Source organism: Periplaneta americana, chromosome 8 (assembly GCF_040183065.1).
Source record: "Periplaneta americana isolate PAMFEO1 chromosome 8, P.americana_PAMFEO1_priV1, whole genome shotgun sequence".
Classification (NCBI taxonomy): domain Eukaryota; kingdom Metazoa; phylum Arthropoda; class Insecta; order Blattodea; family Blattidae; genus Periplaneta; species Periplaneta americana.
Window position 1 is genome coordinate 75,818,037 of NC_091124.1, and position 23,668 is coordinate 75,841,704.

At 34.4% G+C, this 23,668-nt stretch overlaps 1 protein-coding gene across 1 annotated transcript in view; it reads right to left on the reverse strand.

Annotated features, from left to right (window-relative positions):
• Positions 1-647: 647 nt before the first annotated feature.
• The window catches only part of LOC138704304 (odorant receptor Or2-like), a 28,802-nt gene continuing 5,781 nt past the window's right edge, over positions 648-23,668 (reverse strand). Inside the window, exons 3-7 of the mRNA XM_069832168.1 lie at positions 16,015-16,265; positions 12,560-12,659; positions 8,721-8,825; positions 4,735-4,890; positions 648-1,012 (exon numbers count right to left, since the gene is read on the reverse strand). Coding sequence (XP_069688269.1) covers positions 941-1,012; positions 4,735-4,890; positions 8,721-8,825; positions 12,560-12,659; positions 16,015-16,265 — 684 coding nt within the window. The 3' untranslated portion in view covers positions 648-940. The remainder of the gene's footprint in view (positions 1,013-4,734; positions 4,891-8,720; positions 8,826-12,559; positions 12,660-16,014; positions 16,266-23,668) is intronic.

Sequence of the window (23,668 nt, forward strand, 5' to 3'; positions counted from 1 at the left end):
TCATGTTGGGTTGAGGGAAACCCCGGAAAAAACCTCAGCCAGGTAACTTGCCCCGACCGGGAATCGAACCCGGGCCACCTGTTTCGCGGCCCGACGCGCTACCCGTTACTCCGCAGGTGTGGATCCTTGAGAATAAAGAAGCAAATATGACACAATCTATAAATAATCTATGATTTCTGATAATATTGTTATCTTCTAAATAAGCAAAAGCTAATATGTTAATGTGTAACTCTGAATAAGAATTCTGCGTTTTCTACCTACAAAAGTCGGATGTAAGTGAAAGTGAAGTTCCTGACATGACGTTCTTGAATACTGCCCGTGTATTCATACCCACGTAATTCAATTGTATTTTTATAATTTTTATGTTATTTTTCCTATTTCTTCCTCAACTTAGATTTACAAAGACTTTCCCCGAATTATTTATCAATATCACTCGATTAAAAAAGGTGTTATTTTCCATTTTCTTCGTAAACTAAATTTTAAGCGAACTCGCAAATTCTTTTAACATAGTCTCCACACGAAGCAATTAAAATAAAACCATTTCATTGGGAGTCATGTTGATATACATAAACCCGAGACACGAATTCATGTAAATACATATTCTTTAATAAATATACACTACACAATGATATAAATATGAGCACTTAAGGTATTAAAAAAATGTAGCATATGATATAAGAAATCTAACACATAAATGGGTATATGTGACTTCCCTACAGATGTTTATATGTGCTTGTTGTTACAGATAGTTTATTGTTACGTTTGTAAATGTTCGATTAGATATATCCTACAAGAGGAATGCGAGGTATAATTGTGATAGAATATTCATTACATCTGTCCAGCATTCATGTAGAAATAATTTACAAGTGTGAAAATTTAAAAAGGCATCTAATACATGCTAAAAAAATCTACTCCAATTATAATAGCCGTTAACTGCTGCCTAGCCTTGGTCCTCGTCTCTCTCTCTTACATGAAGAAGAAACATGAAGAGCGACATTGATTCTTGTATCATCTGTAAAGAAATAAAAAACATGTTGATTACTTTTAAGGATAATGAAAATGACAGGCACTTACATTTGATTTACTTATCATTTATAAACATTGATGTACTATAAGCAATAGCATGAGCTACATCCAGGAAGTCAAAAGGAGGATAGGAAAGACAAAGGAAACTTTTAATAGAAAAAGGAGCATCTTCTACGGACCTCTAGAAAAAGAACTAAGGAAGAGATTGTTGAAGTGTTTTGTGTGGATTGTGGCATTGTATGAGACAGAAACATGGACATTACGACGAAGTGAATAGAAACGAATAGAAACATTTGAAATGTGGATATGGAGAAGAATTTAGCATGTGAAGTGGACAGGCAGAATAAGAAATGAAGCCGTGTTGGAAAGAGTGAGTGAAGAAAGAATGATGCTGAAACTGATCAGAAAGAGAAAAAGGAATTGGTTAGGTAACTGGCTGAGAAGAAACTGCCTAATGAAGGATGCACTGGAAGGAATGGTGAACGGGAGAAGAGTTCGGGGCAGAAGAAGATATCATATGATATACGACATTAAGATAATTGGATCATATGCGGAGTATAAGAGGAAGGCAGAAAATAGGAAAGATTGGATAATATTGGGTTTGCAGTGAAAGACCTGCCTATGAGCAGAACACGTATGTATGTATGTATGTATGTATGTATGTATGTATGTATGTATGTATGTATGTATGTATGTATGTATGTATGTATGTATGTACTGTCGGTGACTCAGGAGAAGACGAGCGCGGAGTGATGAAAAAGGGTAATTAACAGAGAATGTTACGACAATAGTGCAATATTTGTACTACTAGTAAGTGGAAATAATGTTTCTGCTTACTAGTAGTACAAGTATTGCACGTGTTGTCGTAAAGTTATCTATTAACCACCCTTTTTCCTCAATCCGCGCTCGTCTTCTGTGTCACCGACTATATGTACTGTCCGTTACTCAGGAGAAGACGAGCGGAAAGAATGTGACCTTCTTGACTATCGCTGTTGATTATTATGAACATCGCTCAGATAAGCATCCCAGTATCCAGGTTATTACTCGTGCAGGAATCATGAGTAACAATGCGTATGGAAATTAAAGATAAGTTGAAAAGAAGGAGACCTGATGTTTCCGCTTACAGCAGTACAAATATTGCATGTGTTGTCGTACGTTATCTGTTCACATCCCTTCCTCCTCAGTCCGCTCTCGTCTTCTCCTGACTCACCGACAGTATGTATGTATGTATGTATGTATGTATGTATGTATGTATGTATGTATGTATGTATGTATGTATGTATGTACTGTATGTACTGTATGTATGTATGTATGTATATATGTATGTATGTATGTATGTATAAGCATTGAAAATAACCTTTTGGTATTATTTAACATGAAGTTTGCATAAATAATAATATTTTTGCAAAATACTTGTGAAATAGTAGATATCAGTAGTAATTGTGTCCACATTATTACTGAATTCTAAAGACTTTATTTCATTAATTATTTGAAGTAATAGAGACAACAAGTTAATTTATAAATTGATAGTCAGTGTGTTTTTAATTATGTTCTATCATTAGAATAGGTTTATAAACAAGGCATTCTCAGGCACATACTCCAAGAAATAACCATAATGGCGATTTCAGTTTTCTCTATCTGTTGAACTTCATTTAAGTCATCACCAGAAAATCTCACACTTGACTTTTAACCCTGTTGTTCTGTTCCCATTTACTAATTTACATCTACTCTGCCAGTTTAAATAAACCATTATTATGATGATTATTTATTATTATTATTATTATTATTATTATTATTATTATTATTATTATTATTATTTATACATTTCAGATGTGTATGAAGAGTGAAAGAAACAGTATCATGTTAAACGTTCATTTACTATTAGGACAAAAGTATGTTCCATGTGCTTTACCAATATGTATGCTTCTTTTAAGTGGCTTAATCTTCACCACTATCGGATCCACCTGACACAACAAATAACTCACTGTCTTTCCAAACATTACTGGTATATTCTACTACAAGTAGTACTCTGGTAAGTGTGACAAGAAGCGACCAATAAACCATAGAAAAATTTCCTTCCTCAGTTTAGTGAAGAAAGTCTTCGGTCAAGTACTGACCAATATGGGCAATCTACCAATCAGCGAAGATCACAAAGTGTTCCGAAAGAACAGATTTATAAGTGATGCTATCTTTGTAGCCTGAACGTTCGTAGAAAAATCCATTAATTTTGAAAAACCGGACTTTTTCATAGACCCAAATAAAAAATTCGACCATGTAGAACTTAAGACATCCTGACGATAATGAAGGCCATACAATATGTTTGACCGAGGCCGTTAACAGAAAGAAAACACAATTTCATTGCAAACATTTATTGAAACCGACACAGCAATTGTTTATCTATTTTTCAACATATTCCCCACAGGAATTGAGACATTTGTCGTAATGGAATCAACAGAGATTTGCAGACGGCTGTCAAACTCTGGTTCCGATCTCAAGCGGCTAACTTCTACGACACAACCATACAAAAATTGATCCTATAACCGATTAAATTGTAAGTAACTAGCCTATATTCAAAGAACATAAAAATGGGTTTTCCTTCTATATACAGTTTATATACTACCTGAGGAATAAAGTCATGCAATTTTATAGTAATATCTCTGGTCATTACATTTTATGACTGAATAAAATTTAATTCAGGTCAAATAGATCTGAAAGTGCAGAATAGATTCTTCGTATTTTAAATGATACAGGAAGTACAATGTATATTTTGTATTCTATACTTACTTACAAATGTCTTTTAAGGAACCCGGAGGTTCATTATCGCCCTTAAATAAGCCCGCCATCGGTCTCCATCCTGAGCTAGATTAAGACAGTCTCAGCTATCATATCCCACCTCCCTCAAATCCATTTCAATATTATCCTCCCACCTACGTCTCGGCTTCCCCAAAGGTCTTTTTTCCTCCGGACTCCCAACTAACACACTATATGCATTTCTGGATTCGCCCATACATGGTACATGCCATGCCCTGATAACTTGTCACTGGTAAATTCGACCTTTTTTACTGCTGATTTTATTCTTTTATGGATAAGAAATCGTGTTCTTAATAATTGGTGATCACTGTTTCCTCTCCCATAATACAACAAGTAATCTCCTATTTATGATATGCTATTCGCATCTAACCTAACCTCCTGTACTTTCAAAGAGTCTATTCTATATCTAGGTAGTTCTTTTGCTACTAATGTTACCCCTCCTGTTCTATATAGATTTGTAACATTCCATTCAAAGATTCATTCCTTTGCCGTGGTCGTGTCAGAAAATCAGTCCCATTGGAAGGCTTATATTTTAATTTCGTAACAATCTGTTTTTTACGTTGATGAGGAGTTAGTCCTTCGCCCAATCCCCAAGCTGGAGGACAACCCCTTATCTGTTGTCCTCGACAGCTTATTCAATATATGGTTTTGTATTGTATAATTGAAGAAATAATGTTGATAGGTATTAGATATTTACTAATCATTATTAGAAATAACTATATAGAATAGTTGAGAATACTATCTGAGCATTATTCAGACGTATAATATTTGAACGCGAGTGAGTAATGAAACTGTTTAATAAAATTAAAGCCATCATTCAGTTTCGTATCAACTTTACAACCAGTTGCCTTCAAGTGTAACTCAAAATGGTAATGTTACGAGAATTACAGCACTTACGTTAACCATTGTTTCCTTGGATACAGGCACACATTTTCCAGCCGTCAGTATGAATTCCTTGTTGGCGCAGGCAATCATGAATGAGAGAGATCGCTGAAACGAAACAGGGGCACCAATCCAGTCGCAGGCAAAGGCCGCGTCTCGAACTCTTTGAGCCTGAAAACACAGAACTAATTCTCATTTTTTGATCTCGGTATGCATTTGACTTCCCGAATATATATATATATATATATATATATATAATACATGTGAAATATTGCTTATTCTCTTGCATTTTTGTCAGTATTTTAGTTGGTTATTTCACGACGCTGTATCAACTACTAAGTCATTTAGATGGGATGGGAATTTAACGTGATGGGTTTTGGCGAGATGAGGCCGAGAATTCGCCATAGATTATCTGATATTCGCCTTACGGTTCCGAAAAACCTCGTAAAACCCAACCAGATAATCGTTCCAAACGGGAATCGAACCCGCGCCCGAGCTCAACTTCAGATCTTCGGTAAGCACCTCAGCCGACTGAGTTATGCTGGTGGATATAAGGTTTTCTTTAGTGTTGTTATTTTCATATATCTACGTTAGATTAATTTGTATACACATTTTAATCATGATGTCGTAATTCAAAACTCGTCTAAATTGGAAATGACTGAAGATAAAAATAATAATAATTGTCAATATTTCTGCTACGCTGGTTTAAGTTATGGGATGTGTACACAATTAAACATATGGTTTAGCATATTACTTTGAATTTGTCACATTTTTTGTGTACATTGGAAAATACATTATTGTCTGCCCTTAACAATTAATAATAATAACTTATAAATTACAAATTCACGGGAAATTTTAGAATGGAGATGTAAAATTTAAGCGAATCGTAGTATAGCATGTTCAGTTATTTAGTCGAAGCTCTATGCACATTGTTTCATCCAGAAACAAATTCGGATTATTAAAATTATCTCCTGACCACACCAATTATGGACTACTTGAATCAGCGAACATGTTGCAAATAAATCTCTTTTTTGCACTGATTACACACAATTGTCAAATAAGCTATAAGAAATATTATACAGAGTGGGGCATAGGAACCAATTGTTTTTAAAATAATCATGAAATAGTTTTTATTTTCAACACAATTTATTGGCAGATCAACATTTGTGAGAACATACCATTTCAATTATGAGCGGAAAATTACATCTGGCATGTGATGTCCGTCTGCGTTGATGCATTGTTGATGGCGCTGACGAAAATTGACCTCTACTCTTTCCAGAAGATCTCTGTTGATGTGGTTGTTGTGTTGACGTATCGCGTCCTTTAATTCATCTAATATTTGGGGCTTATCCTCGTAAACACATGACTTTAGGTACCCCCATAGAAAAAAGTCACATGTGGACAGGTCAGAGGGTCGACGGGGCCATGAAACATCACCAAAAACTCGAAATGAGACGATTGGGAAACAGGGGGCAAAGAAGTGTCATTGACGCTCTGGCGATATGCGCCGTAGCAACAACTTGCTGAAACTACAAACGTTGATGATCAGTACCTCTCCTTTGTAACTCAGAGATGAAAAAGGTTTTAATTATCTCAATGTAACGCAGAGTTTACAGTAATTATAACCCCATTTTCTTGAAAAAAAGTAGGGATCGATGACTCCAAACTGTCCCACCGCGCACCAAACTGTTATTTTAGGGCTATGCAGAGGTGTTTCGTGTAAGTATCGCGGATTTTCAGCAGCCCAATACCGAAAATTCAGTCTGTTAGGGTGCTATGCATAGACATTTCGCTAGCCCGCGCTACGAGTGTCCTAAACTAGCCCCGGCTATCGACTGATTACTTGTACAGGATTCATATCATATCACATCGCTAACACTGGTTTATGAATACAAAAAACGTTAGTTCGCTCATCATCCACCGGAAGCCCGCGCTAAGAATATCTATGAATATAGCCCTTAACGGCTTCATTAAGGTGGAAATAGGCTTCATCACTCATGTTTTCATACTGCTCGTGGAGTGCAAGCATTTCCTGTGCGAAATTCAATCGTGTACATTGAATTTCTGCACAACCACCCATCTTGTATGAATGTAAATGTAAATCGTAATGCAAAATCCGTCTTTCCGTACGATTGCTGATTCCAAGTTCAGCTGAATGTCTTCGAGCAGAGCGTCCTGGGCTGCGCAGTAGACTATCGCTTGTCTCTTTCAACATTTTCCGGAGTACGCACTCTACGTTGGGGCCGGGGGGTTTATTCTTGAGTATTGAGCCTTTTGTTCAAAGATTGTTAACCCAACATAAGATTATGTCACGCACGGGAACAGAATCATTCCGATTAATATTCAATCTGTAGCAAAACTTACGGCGTACCACGGTCACCAACTCGACAATCCTAGCAAAACAATCATACGCAAACATGCGTCCACTGCTCCATGATGCCGACTGCAGGTGAAATGCTATGAGCCACGGAATGGAATATCACATGCCGCACGTCTCTCCCTGTCATAATGATCGAGTACAAGCCATTCCAAAAACAGTTGCTTCCCATGCCCCACCTTGTACGACCTGGATTTCCTGATTCATCTGACAGAAACTTTGGCAGATTGTGTAGTAGAAAATATTTAGGAATATAAATGCCAGTAAAGAGAAAATTAGTAAAATCTTTTGTAGAATCATATGAGAATGTTATGTTAGTTTTAAATTGTTGCTCTCTTATTTTTTTTTCGAATAAAGCAATCGGAAACAAGTGAATTAAATTCAGATCCCATACTTAGTTATTGTAGCTTCAATCATAAAAGTAGCTACTAAACCAGGGTTGTAGTAGCAGGAGCAGCAGCAGCAGCAGCAGTAGCAATACCATTAATAATAATACCAATAATAATAATAATAATAATAATAATAAATATTATTTATGTTCTGTGTGTGGATTTTAAAATATTGTAGTTTCATTTTAAACTATAATTTAGAAGAAATAATTTGCATAGTACAATGAAAAATTTCAATACAATTATTTTAATTTATTTTATTGATAATAAATGTAAGGCAAAATCGAATGTGCTTGAATATTCAGGATAGATGCAATGTAACTGTGGAGATTTAACAGTTTATTCCTTGGATAGAGCACAATAAAAAATTGCAATTCGAGGGTTGAGAATGACAAGGTTCTGGGAGAGCATTTTAAAAATTTGGTTGTTAATAAAATCAATGCAGATAAAAACCTTTTCAAACTAACTTTATCACGAAAAATAATTGAGGTATCAACATATAATTTATATGGTAGTTAGCTGTGAAGTAGCAGAATTCAATGCAACAAAAATCTCAATTTTTCTAAAAAATGTCAGATAGAACCTTGTCGTTCTGAGCTCGCGAATACCATATTAGTCCCAAATGAATAGTTTTCGCAGAAAAAAGGCGCACAAAAGTTAACACTGTTTTACTCAATAACTACTGTCTAAAAAATTCTGATTTTGATATTTAGCAATAGAGAAACTATTGAGAAATTATTTAAAGCTTAGAAATTTTTCAATAAAACGAACTACATTCTTGCAAAGTAAGTAATTTTATTAACACGTATCGTTATTTCCTTCTATTAGGAAAAATGGCAACCCTGCTGCAGTGACTAAGGGATAGAAAGCTGCTATTCAGTTCGTACAATTAGTTCATTTGTGTATTTGTAGATGAGCTGCCAGTACACTGTTCCCAAACTACGTAGAGTTTCTATTGTTCTAATTTATTAATCATGCACTAAATTACAAAACATATAGCACATTTTTAAGTAGTGTAATGCATTTTATTGCCCCCTTTAATCTACACAGTTATATCATTTTCCAATCTGTATAAAGTAGAGGTCTACTGAGAAATGTTCTCTACTTCTATACCTAAGCAATGTCTTGTACTGAATAACATTCAATTTTATTTTGATCTTGATACAACTCCTAAATAATTTAGTTGGAAATTGATATGATTAACTTACTTTTTATTATGTATTTTATACTTTTACCTGATCACTGAGTTCGCTTGGAAACCAGCAGAACATCACGATGATTACCGTGTATAATATGTACGCTCCCGCTGTTTGTGACAAGTTAAACGGATTTTCCATTTCCTAAAAATAGGCATTAGTGCATTAGCAAATCTTAGAACTTAGGACACAAATTATGATTAGCAATAGAATATTTATAGTAAATAGACGAATGGCGGGCTTATGTGAGGGCGGCAATGAACCTCCGGGTTCCTTAAAAGCCAGTAAGTAAATATATACATATAATATTTGTGAAACTTAATTTTAGTCATTCCACGAGGGCATACACAATCATCTATAAAAAATAATAAATCTGTAACCAAATATTTTTTCTTGTAATTTTCGCTTTTTCAAAAATAATCGGTGTCAACATGTATAATTAACTATCCTGAGACCAAAAATCGCTTTTTTTTTATTTTTGTGTGTATGTCTGTCTGGATGTTTGTTACCTTTTCACCCGATAATGGCTGAACCGATTTATATGAAAATTGGAATATAAATTAAGTTTGTTCTAACATAGATTTTAGACTATATGCATTCAAAATACTTTATTTAAAAGGGAGGTTATAAGGGGACCTGAAATAAAATCGCATATAATTTGAAATATTGTACAAGTATCGTTATATGTAATATGTCATGCATACATTCCCAAAATAGTAATATATTTGCTTAACCAACAATATGGCATAGTATGGATTATTAAAGAATGTTTAATATATATGGCTGCCGTAGCACGCGATCTAGCTGCGCTACAGGTAAAGTATCAGCCGGTAAAATGCTCCCTATGACGACGGAAGCAGAAATGGATTATGAAACTTCCCTTACAGTAGATGTTGGAAGTGTCGTCCTTCCCCTCATACACAGGCTTGATATTGCGAGAATGTTATATTTTCACTCATTGAATTACATTTTAATTCTTATTTAATGCTCAATATTAGCGTAGAGTTCCTCTAAAGTATGCGGATTCCTGAGAAACACTTTGTTTTTCAAACCACCATACAAGTAGAGAAATTAAGAAATGGAGAAAAGAAGGAGAAAAGAAGAAGCGGGAAAAAGAGAAATCAAGAAATACGGGGAGAAAAGAAAAATGAAAAAAAGATACATATGAGGAAATGTGTAAAGAAAGGAAAAATAAGAAACGAGAAAAATAGAGGAATCAAGAACTAACAGAAAGATAGGAAACATCAAATAAGATAGTAATGAAAGGAATAAATAGAAAATCGAGAAACAGAGGTAGAAGGCGATCACAAAAAAATAAATATGTCAGGAATTATAGAAAGAAAGAAAAATTAAAAAAAGGAAAGAAGAAATACAACGATCAAACAATGAAGAGGAGAAAGAAAATAACAAGAAAGAAGTAGAGAAATAAGAAAGGGGAAATGAAAGAAAATAGAGATGACAGATCAATGAATAAATTAAGAAAGAAAGGAAAGTGAGAACAAATGAAAGATATAGAGCCCTCAAGAATTGGAGAAAGGAAGCAGCGAAAAGAATACGAAGGAATAAGGAAATTAAGAAGTAAAAATGAAGGGAAAAATAAACAGAAAATATGAGTAGATAAGTCAGAAATAAAGGACACCTACATGGAAAAAGTAATTGGAAAGAGAGATACGAAGGGGTAGAGAAAGAAAGAAAACAGCAAAAATGAAAAGAAGAAATAGATAAATGAAAAAATGGAGGTGGAAAGGGAAATGGAAGAAAAAAGAAGAAATAGTGAAATAAATAATTGGAATAATAAATTGAATGGGAGTACAGTAGGGAAGAACGCGTAACGGAACTACGGGTCAGTGCACTACCATTTTCTCAGAATGCATATGCCATATACGCTACAGCTATGTACACCTTATCCCGCTTAGAGGGATCGAGAAATAAGTGCTAATTTTAAAGTATAAATAATGGTTTTATAACATTACTTTCATACAACTTGATATAAAAGCTCTCCGATTTTCGGAGAACAGTCAGTGCAACTTATGTGTGCGCATCGAGCTATCCTGAAGACATCCAAAATGTACTCAAGCTTCTGCCAAGTGTTCCATAACATTTGAATCCATTAGCGCAGCTGCATTTATAATGCGTTGTCTCAGTTTTTCCGAAGTGTCAACTGTACCAAGTTGATACACATCATTCGTCATAAAGCCCCAGAAAATGGTCCATGGGAGTCAAGTCGGTTGACCTAAGTGGCCAGGCACGGGTTCTCCTTTTCCTGTCAACTTATTGTGAAAGTTTGCATTCAAGAAGCCACGCACTGCTCCAGAGTAATGGGGTGGAGCCCCATGTTGCTGAAAAACCGATCCTGAGGGAGTTGATCAACAACAAAAGTTCAGCACATGTCCAGATACACATTCCTTGTGACTGTTGCCTCGATGAAGAAGAATGGCCCAATGACGGAATGTTCTACTGAATGGCGCCAGGCTTGTTTCCACGATAAACGTTAGTGAGCATGCGCATGAACATGCAACTGTTTTTAAACCATTGGTGCATAAACTTGGGACAGTTTCTGCGTCTTGTCAGATGTAAATCAAAACAATATCTTCATCTGATTTAAATAGTGAGCATTTATTTCTCGATCCCTCTAAGCAGGACACGATGTATTTGAGTGACTTCATAATATTACATGCAAATCATATGGCATATAGATAGGATTAATGCAGACATTATTTTGTTCCTTAAATTATGCCTACACGTAAGTTTATTTTTTGGCAAGTGCTGTGAGCATCGTTTTGGGAGAAGGGAATGTTATACTCTTACTATTTCTAGATATAATATTGCGCCCACGTATCCATGATTGTTTCAGTACCTGTGAATAGTTTGCAGATTTGAAAGAAATATTTGTTTCCTGATATTTTCAGGCGACATCTATCTCATATATTTAGTATGGATATATACAAGGACAGGAGAACACGAATTCGATTATGCGCAATGTACAAAACATACAGAGGTGAGCCTGCCTGGAGAGAAATAAAAAATAGGTTGCAACCGCCAAATTACTCTTCAAGGAACGATCACTCATATAACTTGAGGGAAAGAAGACAGAGGACGGACACTGGAAAGTTTTCTTTTCTAAATCGTACTATCAGGGACTGGAATGCTTTACCTGCAGACTTGCTAAAGGCTTTACCAACAACCAAAAACGTATTTAAAATAGGCTTAAGGACTTTACTAATAGACGGTAATTATACACAGTATGTAAAGGATGTAAATGATATTTTGTTATTGAAGTGTTGTATCAGTGAAGAATTATGTTTTGTCAGTGAAGTGTATTGTCTCAGTGAAACGTGTTCCTGTCAGGGAAGCTTTATAGTTTATAGTGGCAGTGCAAAGTATTTGAACAGTGAAATGTTTTTGAAGTGTTACTGAAATCAGGATAGAATCAGTGAAATGTGTCGTAGTTCCAGTGCAGTGAGTGAGTTGACAGCGAAATGAGTGTAATGTGGAAAGGTACTTGTGCAGATAAGAACATATCATACTCGTGGGTTTTAGTTCGAACTTAGACTTAAGATACAAATTAGATTTATTTTAAATGTTATTTTAAGTGATCGTGCTTCATTTAATTTAGGATATTCCCTATTATTATTATTATTATTATTATTATTATTATTATTATTATTATTATTATTATTATTATTATTATTATAAATGATTGTTAGTATTAATTATTTGTATTAATTATTGGTATTATTAACTGTATTTTAATTAATAAGTTTATTATTGTCATTATTGAGTGTAATTAGTTACCACTGCCACCGGGTATATACCCATTGCAGTGTGAATAAATGCATACATACATATACAAATAGAAAATAAATAATAATACTCACCAGTACAGCAGCAAAAGAGGCGAAACAAAGTGCAATCATGAGTATCAGAAGAATGCCAACAAACAAGGTGCTGAAATTGTCTTCTAATTCATTCATAAATCTGTAAACGAAAGTAAAAATACTCCATATTTGTAGACACAAATGGTTGTTTTATATTAAAAGTAATTCTTTAATAGGTATTTTGCAACTATACTTATTTTAATTTGTAAAGGGAACAAATACAGTAGATCAGCCGCGGCGAAAATGCGACTCACGAGCACATTGTGGCTCGCAGTGCTTTTCTCTAGCTTCCTACCTACAACCCCCACCCTCTTACTCACGGAGTCAAACTCCGTTCTATTTGTATTTGTCTCGGACCTGCGAGTGACGTATCGTCGCAATATCTCTCTCGAAACCATGTACCTCTATAAAAAACGAAAGTTTCAAGTAGGATGGGAGGATGCATTCTTTTGCTTACAATATGATGAAAATATTAAATGTATTACTAGGAAAACGGTTGTATAACATAAAACGGCATTATAAGTTACTACATGTTACTGATGAAACATTAAAAGGTTAAGTGTTATTATTATTATTATTATTATTATTATTATTATCATTATCATCTCTGTACGTCGATTCTTTTACAGCAGATGTACGAATAATGCGGTTAGATTTTCAATTTAAACTCACAGATTTACAATGTGACGTTAAATGAAAGCTAGATGTAAGGACTTGACAGATATTGAACTTTTCAAATCTTGGAAAAAAATAAATATTTGAAGCTTCGTTCTTTCGCTTGCTCTGTTGAAGCCATGTTCGCTCTAACTTACGTTTGTGAAAAATTATTTTCAACAATGAAAATAGTAAAAATCAAATTTAGATCACGACTGACAGACAAATACCTTCGTGATCAACTACGATTGTTAGTAAGTGACATAATTCCTGATTTTGAAATTCTGTCGCAGAGACATTCTGAAGACAGTTAATTTTAGGTTGTGATAATGTGTCCTATGTTTTCTTGTTCATTTCTTTCTTCGTTACACGTCCTAAACATTAATTTCCCCTTCGGTTGTCCGCCTCCCTCATAGGTGCTATGCACGTTGCAGCTCACACAGTGGCTCGGCGCACCATGGCCTTTTCGCCACGGCTGCAGTAGATGGATGGATGGATGGACGGACGGACGGATGGATGGACGGACGGATGGATGGACGGATGGATGGATGGATGGATGGATATGCTTTATTAAGTATGACTTGTGTCTACAGACAATCAAACTAAGTCAAGAAACAATCAACATAAGTCAAAGCAACACATTCTTAAGCATACCATGAAAATCACTTATTCTATAATATGGATGGATAGTAAAATGTTTTTAATACAATCTTAAAATGTATCGTCTCCAAAAGTTTAACGTCATTATACAACATGTTATAAAACTTTATACTTTGTTTCATAAATGAAGAATGAAGAAGTAGCCTATATTCGGTGTGCAACAAAATTAGAAACCACGTCACTGGGATTGTCTCGACAAGTCAGTTTTATTGAACGTTCATTTCCAGGTTTCTGGTTATTTATTTTTTGTTTCTTGGTTATTTAACGACTCTGCACCAACTACGAGGTTATTTAGCGTCGATGGGATTGTTGATAGCGATATGAAATTTGGCGAGATGAGGCCGAGGATTCGCCATAGATTACCTGACATTCACCTTATGGTTTGGGAAAAACCTCGGAAAACACAACCAGGTAAACAACCCCTAGTCAGAATCTAACCCACGCCCGAGCGCAACTCCGGATCGGAAGGCAACCGCATCAGCCTACTGAGCTACGCCGGTGACGATCAGGAATAATAAACTGCGATATAATCTAGTACGATGAGACCGCTGAGTGCTGTACGGTGGTCTTTCTAGTGTCAAACGTCAATTTTTATTAGAATCCGAAATTTATTAAGCTGCAGCTAACAATCCTAAAACATGTCAGCCACGTTTACAGAACAATAGGAAACAGTACAAATATTTGTGATTGTTCTTCGTGACAAAAATTGAATTTTACACAGAATGGAATATTAACAAAATTCGTATAAGTAAAGCTTGAGAGTAAACAATTCTCAAATAAATTTGCATTTCTAAGAAACAAAACATGACATTAATATCTTTTTACTTGAGATTGTACACTTGTTCTTAAACATATGAAAAGAACATTGCAAGCTTTTTAATAAGTGCCTAGTAATTAAATAAAGACTGAGGAACGCTTTATTATACACTGAAAGGTAGAGATGTTTCAAATAGGCTACATTATTGTTTATGCATATATAACAGTTGCCAAAGAAGTTCAGTCAGATATAAACAACTGCTGACTTCGGGACTTTATCACAATATCGAGTCTCGGGAGACTCGTAATCAGTATTCACGTCAAGGACGCGACGTAATACAACATTGTCGTGCGGGTTTTCGGCTTTGTGGGCGCTGTTAGTCCCGTTTTCTCGATCGTTGTTCATCTCTACTGTATAGCAATTTACTTATCACAGAGTTGTGTAACAATATCCTAGCAAGTCTATAGTGTTACAAAATTCAGTTTACCAAAGTATAAATAAAGTACATTGATAAAATTATAGAGCACAATAGAGCACAATCAAAAGCTTTACGAATACCCTCATATGTGCTGTTGCCTAGCTATTTGAACCATGAGAGTTACGTAAAGACTATTTTAGTCAATTAACAGCGCTGAATCAACTACTAGGTTATTCAATGTCGATGGAATTTTATGATATTTGACAAAATGTGACTGAGTATTCGCCATATGATTATCTGACATTCACTTACAGCTGAAAAAGCCCATCCGTATAATCAGTCAAAGCGATAATCGAACAATCTCCCAAGCGTAACTCTAAATTAGTAGTATCTACGTAAACGAAACAGAATTAGTATAGACTATTGTGCAGACTGTACAGATTTTTCATAGGTCTACTATATTTTAATTTAAAAATAACTTTGAAAAGGTTCAAAACGAACAACTAAAAAAAAAAGGAGAAACAAATTTAGAGAGAGATGAAAAGGGAGAAAAAATATCAGAAATCGATGAATGAGATGATGTAAAAATTAGAGCGATATCAAGAGAAGGAAAAAGAATTACGAGAATCTGATATGTAGAGGTGGCAGTTATACCACACAAAAATCCGAAAAATTAAAACAAATTACGAAACAATGTATGTGAAATATAGGTACACAAATACTATAGTACGTCTGTGAGACCGCTTCAAACAAACTGAACTGAATGTCACTTGAGAAAAAGTTGAGATACTCCTCGTGACCTCGAGATGCAGGTTTCATCCGAACTGAGAAGTAACGGAGGAATTGGCTTGGAGATAAGATATATAGACGGAAAACAGGGAGCAGTCTAGGAGACGGTCCATAGTACTTAAGGCTTAAATGAAGGATTACTACATATAATATTACAATACTATCTTATTACTATACCTGATGATCTGTTGATGGAGCCGAATGCATTCATTCAACTGATCCTGCATATAGGCGAACATCTTCTCCGGTGTTTCAAATACTAATTTCTTGTCAACTGTAGTCAAAGCCTCAGATAAAATACATTGCTGTTTTATATTGGACAGTATGTTCCTTACTTTCTCTAGTTGGCTGCATGCAATGACCACCAGAGTGGCATAAAGTGGTGGAAATGCGTACAGAATTGAAGCCAATCCCAGAGTGTTAACAACCTGCAACATGTATTCTCCATTGTATTTATTTTCATTTGATCTCAATTACTTTCACTGCGAGACATAACATTACATTCTGTATTTAACATGTCTTCAATTTAGTAATAGTTAGGCTGTAGGATAATTATTATGGTAATAGCCTGTATAGTAGAGATGAACAAAACTAACTGTCGCTCTCGCTCGCTGTGTTCGTTGCATTTGTCTTTCGATTCTTGTCTCATAACTCTTGTGCGCTTCGAATCTCGCTCGTCATTCTCGAAATAACATTTGGTCGGAGTGGAAAGATTTCGTAACTTTGAGTAACATACATCAGCGTTTCTCAAACTATGGTCCGCGGATCATCTGTGGTCCTCGAGGTCTGCCCTTGAGGTCCTTCAAAAAAGACAGAAGAAAAAATAAAATTCAAACGAATTGCGTATTTCATTATAGCTGAAAATCTCAGAGTTTGGAAATGACACATGGAATCGCCTTTCACGTTTTCTCCCAGTACTCACATTTAATGAAATGTATTACCCTACCTCTCTACCGATTTCCCACTCTACTCTCAGCAACAAAAGACGGATTTAAAGCACTATGAACGTGGTGTTTCTAGTTATCTGTTCCCTGCTCATCTGGCGCCTTTAACCCAGCCAGTGACCACTCGAATTCATAACAGAGGACCAAAGTATCAAACCTTTTCAGATATTTTTTACTTTTTTAATAGTTTTGCCGACACCTAGTCTGCACATTGAAATGGTCACGTACTGTACGTCGTACATCAATAATACAACTCTGAAGTCACAATTTGAAACACGTTTTCCAAGTAAATATGATGAATTTTCATGGGTTCGTGATCCCTTTCGTTATGATATTGAAAATAACAAACTTTCGTTGAGTGAAAGTGAACAGTTAATTGAACTCTCGAATGACACCGGACTTAAAATGAAATTCGAAACGGAAAGTATGGTTAATTTCTGAACTGCATCACAAGTGAAAAGAGAATATAGTGAACTGTACAATGGTGCTTTAGAGATTATAATTCAGTTTGCTTCTGCGTATCTGTGTGAGAAAAGGTTTTCATCACTAACTCTAATGAAAACAAAGCACCGAAATCGACTCGATGTATGTGACGATCTCCGACTTAAGCTTACCAGCATAGTCCAAATATAAACAATTGTGCAAGACTCGACAGGCTCATCCATCTCATTAATGCGAGTACCAACATTTATTTATCTTTTTAGTTAATTAGTTAAAGATTATCCGAACTCTAATGCCTTAAATTATTAAAAAAACGAAAATGAATTTTCTTCTGTTAACATTAATTTAATTAGTTAATACGAATATAAAATTAATTTAATTTAATTAATTTTAATTAATTCTATGTAAATATATGTAAGTCTACTGGTACAAAATACGCTACAAAAATGATAAATTTCCTTTCGAAGGGAACAAGAGTAAGGTGGTCCGCGGAACTGTTCTGACTTAAAAAAGTGGTCCCCACTTCAAAAAAGTTTGAGAAACGCTGACATACATGATTGAAATAAATAACATAAATGTTTAAGTGAGACAAAAAAGACAAAACAGAAGAGTATCTTAGTTATCAAAATATTCTGGTTCTTTTATATGATATGATCTATAGTTATATAAATAAAATGAAAACAATTCTCAAATAAATTTGCATTTCTAAGCAACAAAACATGACATTAATATCTTTTTACTTGAGATTGTACACTTGTTCTTAAATATATCAAAAGAAAATTCCTAGCTTTTTAATAAGGGCCTAGCAATTAAATAAAGACTGAGGAACGGATTATTATACATTGAAAGGTAGAGATGTTTCAAATAGGCTACTTGATTGTATATACATATATAACAGTTGCCAAAGTAGGTAAAAGTTCAGTCAGGTATAAACAACTGCTGACTCGAGACTTGATCACAATACCGAGTCTCGGAAGACTAATAATAATAATCAGTCTTCACGTCAAGGACGCGATGTACTATACAACATTGTCGTGCGGGTTTTCGGCTTTGTGGGCGCTGTTAGTCTCGCTTTCTCGATCGTTGTTCATCTCTACTGTATAGCATATCACAGAGTTGTGTAACAATATCCTAGCAAGTCCATAGTGTTACCAATTTCAATTTACCAAAGTATAAATAAAGTAAATTGATAAAATTATAGAGACATAAATCTATTGAGAAGAAATTGCACAACCTGTTATCCTAATATTCAGGTTCAATAAACTAAAAATACAGGAAAATCAGATAATGTAGGTAATTACATTTCATTTTAGATTCGACTTTTACAGTTTACCGAAATTCTATCGAAGTACTGGAAGATGTAGAATATGGTATTAGAAAGTAAAACTGCGAACTTATTTTTGTACATAGTATGAGACAGACAACGTTATTGAAGCAAAGGTAGGTGCGGACCGAATGTTAACCAGAAAAGAGCTTTAAATCTCACTAATTTTATTATTTGGGATATATTTCTTCACCACAGTGGAAAAAAAAAAAGAAACAAAAATTTGAAGAAGAAATTTAACGTCAACGGTATGTAATGCAGAAGGCAAGTTTACAGCAGCATATATTCACAGTAGCACAGTGAATGACAAAACAAAATGAAATTGTCATCGGTCCTTTTCAGGTTTCTATAACTAATGTGTATTAAGAGTTCTCTAGTGGAAAATAAAGTATATTTTTACAATTGGGATAAGAAAATAGAGACATTTTTATGGGCAAGGAAAATGTAATAGTATTTTACGGAAAATTATAATATTATATATGGGCACTTAAATCTATAATCTTAAATATCTCCTGTACTGTAAGAGATATCAACGAAAAATATTAGCTAAATTTAAGGGCACCTATAATTCACAAATTTATCTTATAAATAATGATTGGTAATCAGAAGAAGATAGTATATTACTTTAGCACAATGTTTTTATTTTTATTCGAACAATACCGATAAGTGTAGCAGAAATGAAACTAAATTAAATTATATACTAACAATGGAGTTTACCGCGTGTCTTTTGTAAAAATAGCTAATCAAATATCGTTACTGACCTTTTATCCTGTATGATAAAGGGAATCAACAACAGAAAGAGATTTTGTTACTGTAATAAAAGTAACAATAATAATAATAACAACAATGAAAAATGATGTTTATGATGTCCTTTACTTACTTACTGCCTTTTAAGGAACCCGGAGGTTCATTGCCGCCTTCACATTAAGCCCTCCATTGGTCCCTATTCTGAGCAAAATTAATCCATTCTCTATCATCATATCCCACCTCCCTCAAATGCATTTTAATATTATCTTCCCATCTACGTCTCGGCCTCCCCAAAGGTCTTTTTCCCTCCGGCCTCCCAACTAACACACTACATATATTTATGGATTCGCCCATACGTGCTACATGCCCTGGCCATCTCAAACGTCTGGATTTAATTTTCCTCATTATATCAAGTGAAGAATACAATGCATGCAGTTCTGTGTTGTGTAACTTTCTCCATTCTCCTGTAACTTCATCCCTCTCAGCCCCAAATATTTTCTTAAGTACCTTATTCTCAAACACCCTTAACTTATGTTCCAAGTTTCACAACCATATAGAACAACCGGTAATATAACTGTTTTATAAATTCTAACTTTCTGATTTTTTGACAACAGACTGGATGGTAAAAGCTTCTCAACCGAATAATAACAGGCATTTCCCATATTTATTCTGTGTTTAATTTTCTCAATATGAAATAATTATTTATAAGGAAGTTTTGATTTTGGACGGATCACGAAACATAAAATTTGGAAATTATCTCAATATAAATTACTTCTGTTGATTAATATTTTGAATGGTGTAATATTAATATTTAAATATGCAGATCTGCCAAATATTGTTAATATTTACATTGCCTGTTATACTAAGAGCACCAATGGCATATTTTTGTTACCGTACACATATCCACTTTCAAAGTGATGTTTCTTACATATGATGATCATTAATATAGCTCGTGCGGAATCTGGTGAAGCTTGGAGGGAGAGAGCAGTAGTGTGGTGTGGGTCGGCTACCGGCCGATGTTACAGTGACGAGATGCAAGCGAGACTGAACAAGCGTTACCCCCTCCACACCTAACCGCCCGTAGAACTGGTTTCGCCATCAAAGTCAAGCTTCACCAGGTTCTGTTCAAGCTATACAAGATTTAAGCGTGCGGCCGAACAACGGGTCAAGCGCCACTGAACAAATTGTGCAGGAGAGGCAATTTTAAAACACTTAGGCCCAATTGTATAAAACTCCCTGACTAAAGATCAACTTTGATCGAAGATCGAAAAGTGAACCGAGTTCAGACACTTCTTCCATTGTATAAAACTTTTCTGCGATCAAATTACCTTGGTTCAAATGCAATCTAAGTTCACGTGAAAAGGATTTGGCAACATCGCATAAACAGGTGAAATATGTGATGCGCGGACCATGTTATAGAGGTTTGTTCAGTGTTGCCAATCTAGCGACTTTAACTCTTTTTCAACAACAATTTCTTTTAACTTTTATATTGCTTAAATAGAGATTTAGTTACCTTTTTAGCACCCCATAGTGACAAAATTTAATCTTTCTTTGTTGATAATGAGAAATCTAGCGACTTTACAACTACTTTTTGGCGACTTTCCGTATTACACTCTGTTGGAGACACTGGTTTTTTTGTACAATGTAAATAATGGCGGACAATAAGAAGAAGGTTGACTGTTCTCCAAGTTGTTATCATGTTATGGTGTTTGATACTGCTAAAAACAATAAAGCTTTATAAAACGACAATTTTCGTTTAGTTATACAGTTAATTGATTATTTATATCCATTAATAATTAATGGTTGTTATAAACATAATATAGCCTAATTATAGGTTATGTTATTTGGTACTGCTGAACACGATAGGGCCTTATAAAATATAATGTTTGTGTATTAAGGGAAGAAATTGAAAGAAATATATATAAATGTAACTAACATATATATTAATATTAATAATACTGGATATATTATTTGCACAATCTGTCACTCGTATATTTCAAACAGAAAAGAAATAACTGAACTTGGATCATCTAACTTAATCGGAGAAATTTCTTCTGTCAAAGTTGACTTTAGTTTGAGACAAATTAATCTCATATTAGACTTTATACAACACAAAATTCCAAGTTCAGCAGAAACAAGGATCAATTTAACCTCTGATCTAAGATTAAATGGTTTATACAATCGGGCCTTAAACTCATGCTGCACACACTGCATAAAAGGAAACGAGCCTCCCACGGATTTTAGATGAAACAGAACATGAGTCGCTATAGAACAGGTCTCAGTGTCCATGTTCCCGTTATTTTATCCCGTTATTGGGCCGCACGCTTCATTTGTAAACCATTACAAAACGATTTTTAAAGAACTGTCTGATAATGACTTGTAAGAAGAAATGGCTCAAAACTTTCGTGACACTTGAACACTGCACTGGCACATGTAATAGTGCTTCCAGAACTTCATTTATCGTTTTGTGCTATTTTCAACACAATATATTTCCACGATCACCACATGCTCATGAATGACTTTGATCACCACAACTTTATCACACTTCACGAGAATAAACACTGTTCAAATAAGTGCGATCGTTGGACAATTAGCTTGTCGTCGACGAGCACTTCCACTATTATAGTCGTATTGTATTCTGAAATAAGATGTATGCTCCACACTTTGTCTTGAAGTTAATGAAAATTTTGTGTTTAAAATTTGGGTAGTCAACAGAAATATTTCACTAATTTATTACATTATCTGAAACTAAATGCTTATTTTTAAGTTTGTACCTGCACTAATGTAAATATTTATTTAATATTATTACAAAAAAAAGTATACGAATTCACAACATTGTGAAATTTAGTTTATATATTTTAAAATCCAGATGCACTGATACACATTTATTAAATGTTGCCATATGTAAAGATTAGAGAACTTGTGTGGATCCATTTTGGCAAAAACGTAACATGACACGAGGAAAAATTGGACCATTTTATTATCAAAATATTTTTGACTTAGTCACACAAATGTCACTGTAAAAGCAATGAATAAATTTTGCTCCCATTTTGTCTATTAGCAGATAATTATTGTTAATTCCCAACGTTAACAGACATTTTGAAACTTAATGTTATATAAATTTAAAAGACATATCAATTTCTTATATTAAAGATGTATAAATATTTAAAAAAACTATTTAATACTTCTTTCTATATTTACAATATTTCCCGTTGCATAGCATTAAATTTTACCTACATCATATACTTCAGGAAATATTAATATATGAAGAGTAGAGGGGAAAAAATCTGATGAGTCACGGTTTACTGTTTTTGCAGAAGAAAAGTTAAGTTCCAAGAGCCATTATATTGTACTGTATTTGAATTATCATTCTTCAAATTTATTTGAAATAAGAAGTTGCTATTCTGCACATTAAAACTACACAACTCTATACAACGTGAGGTATTACATGACATGTAAAACAGAAATTCGATAACTTTGAACTTATCAAGTTTCCGTCTGCTCTTCATATGACTTTCTTTTTCTACATTAGTATTTCAATTATCCTTAAAAATATTTGTATATAAATTTCTTTTTTTCTGTAGTCTATTAAAATAAAATCATTAGTATTAAAGCAAACTTTTGAGAGTCCCGAAGTTTTATTCTATGTGGTATTACTATTAAAATATATATGTGATATTTTTATTGGATTAATTTCTGCATGTGGTAGTGATATGTTTCTGCGAACATGAATATCCTTCGGTGCAAAGGAGATGTGGTCATTAATTAGATGAGTTTAGGTGACACTATTACTCCTCTAGAAGGTATTCAGGTTAAGAAATAGTTCATGTACCATATTTAAACAAATCATATTGTGTTCCAGTTCTTTGAGTTTCGAGTAAAAATTAACTATCTACAACGACACAAGAATTACCGTACGAGAGTTCTGGGGAACCGTCCAATTTCTGCACATTTATGTGCAGTGCATGACATGTTTTGTTTTCTACCATCAAATTGTGTGCTCCCATACAAATTCAGCGTATTCCGAATCTCAACGTCGAGCAATCGGATGATATCACGTGTTCCGGATTTCAGCAATAACGTCATTGATGCTCTAGTGCTAGAGCAAAATGTGTATTTCTATTCCCACCGGCCCGGTGGACATCAATGACGTCATGCTGCAATGAAATGGGAACAAAACTGCTGGAAGGTTCAATGGCCGTCACAGCGGCTTTACAACTTGTTGTATGCTCTAACTAGCAAAATTTCGTGAAATTTCCATACTATCATCTCGTTTAAAGAAAGGAAAGCATAAACAATTTAGTTCTTGAAGCAGTAGAAATGTTCGTTCATAAGCCATTATCTAGTTTATTTAACGTTATGCTCATTACAAACA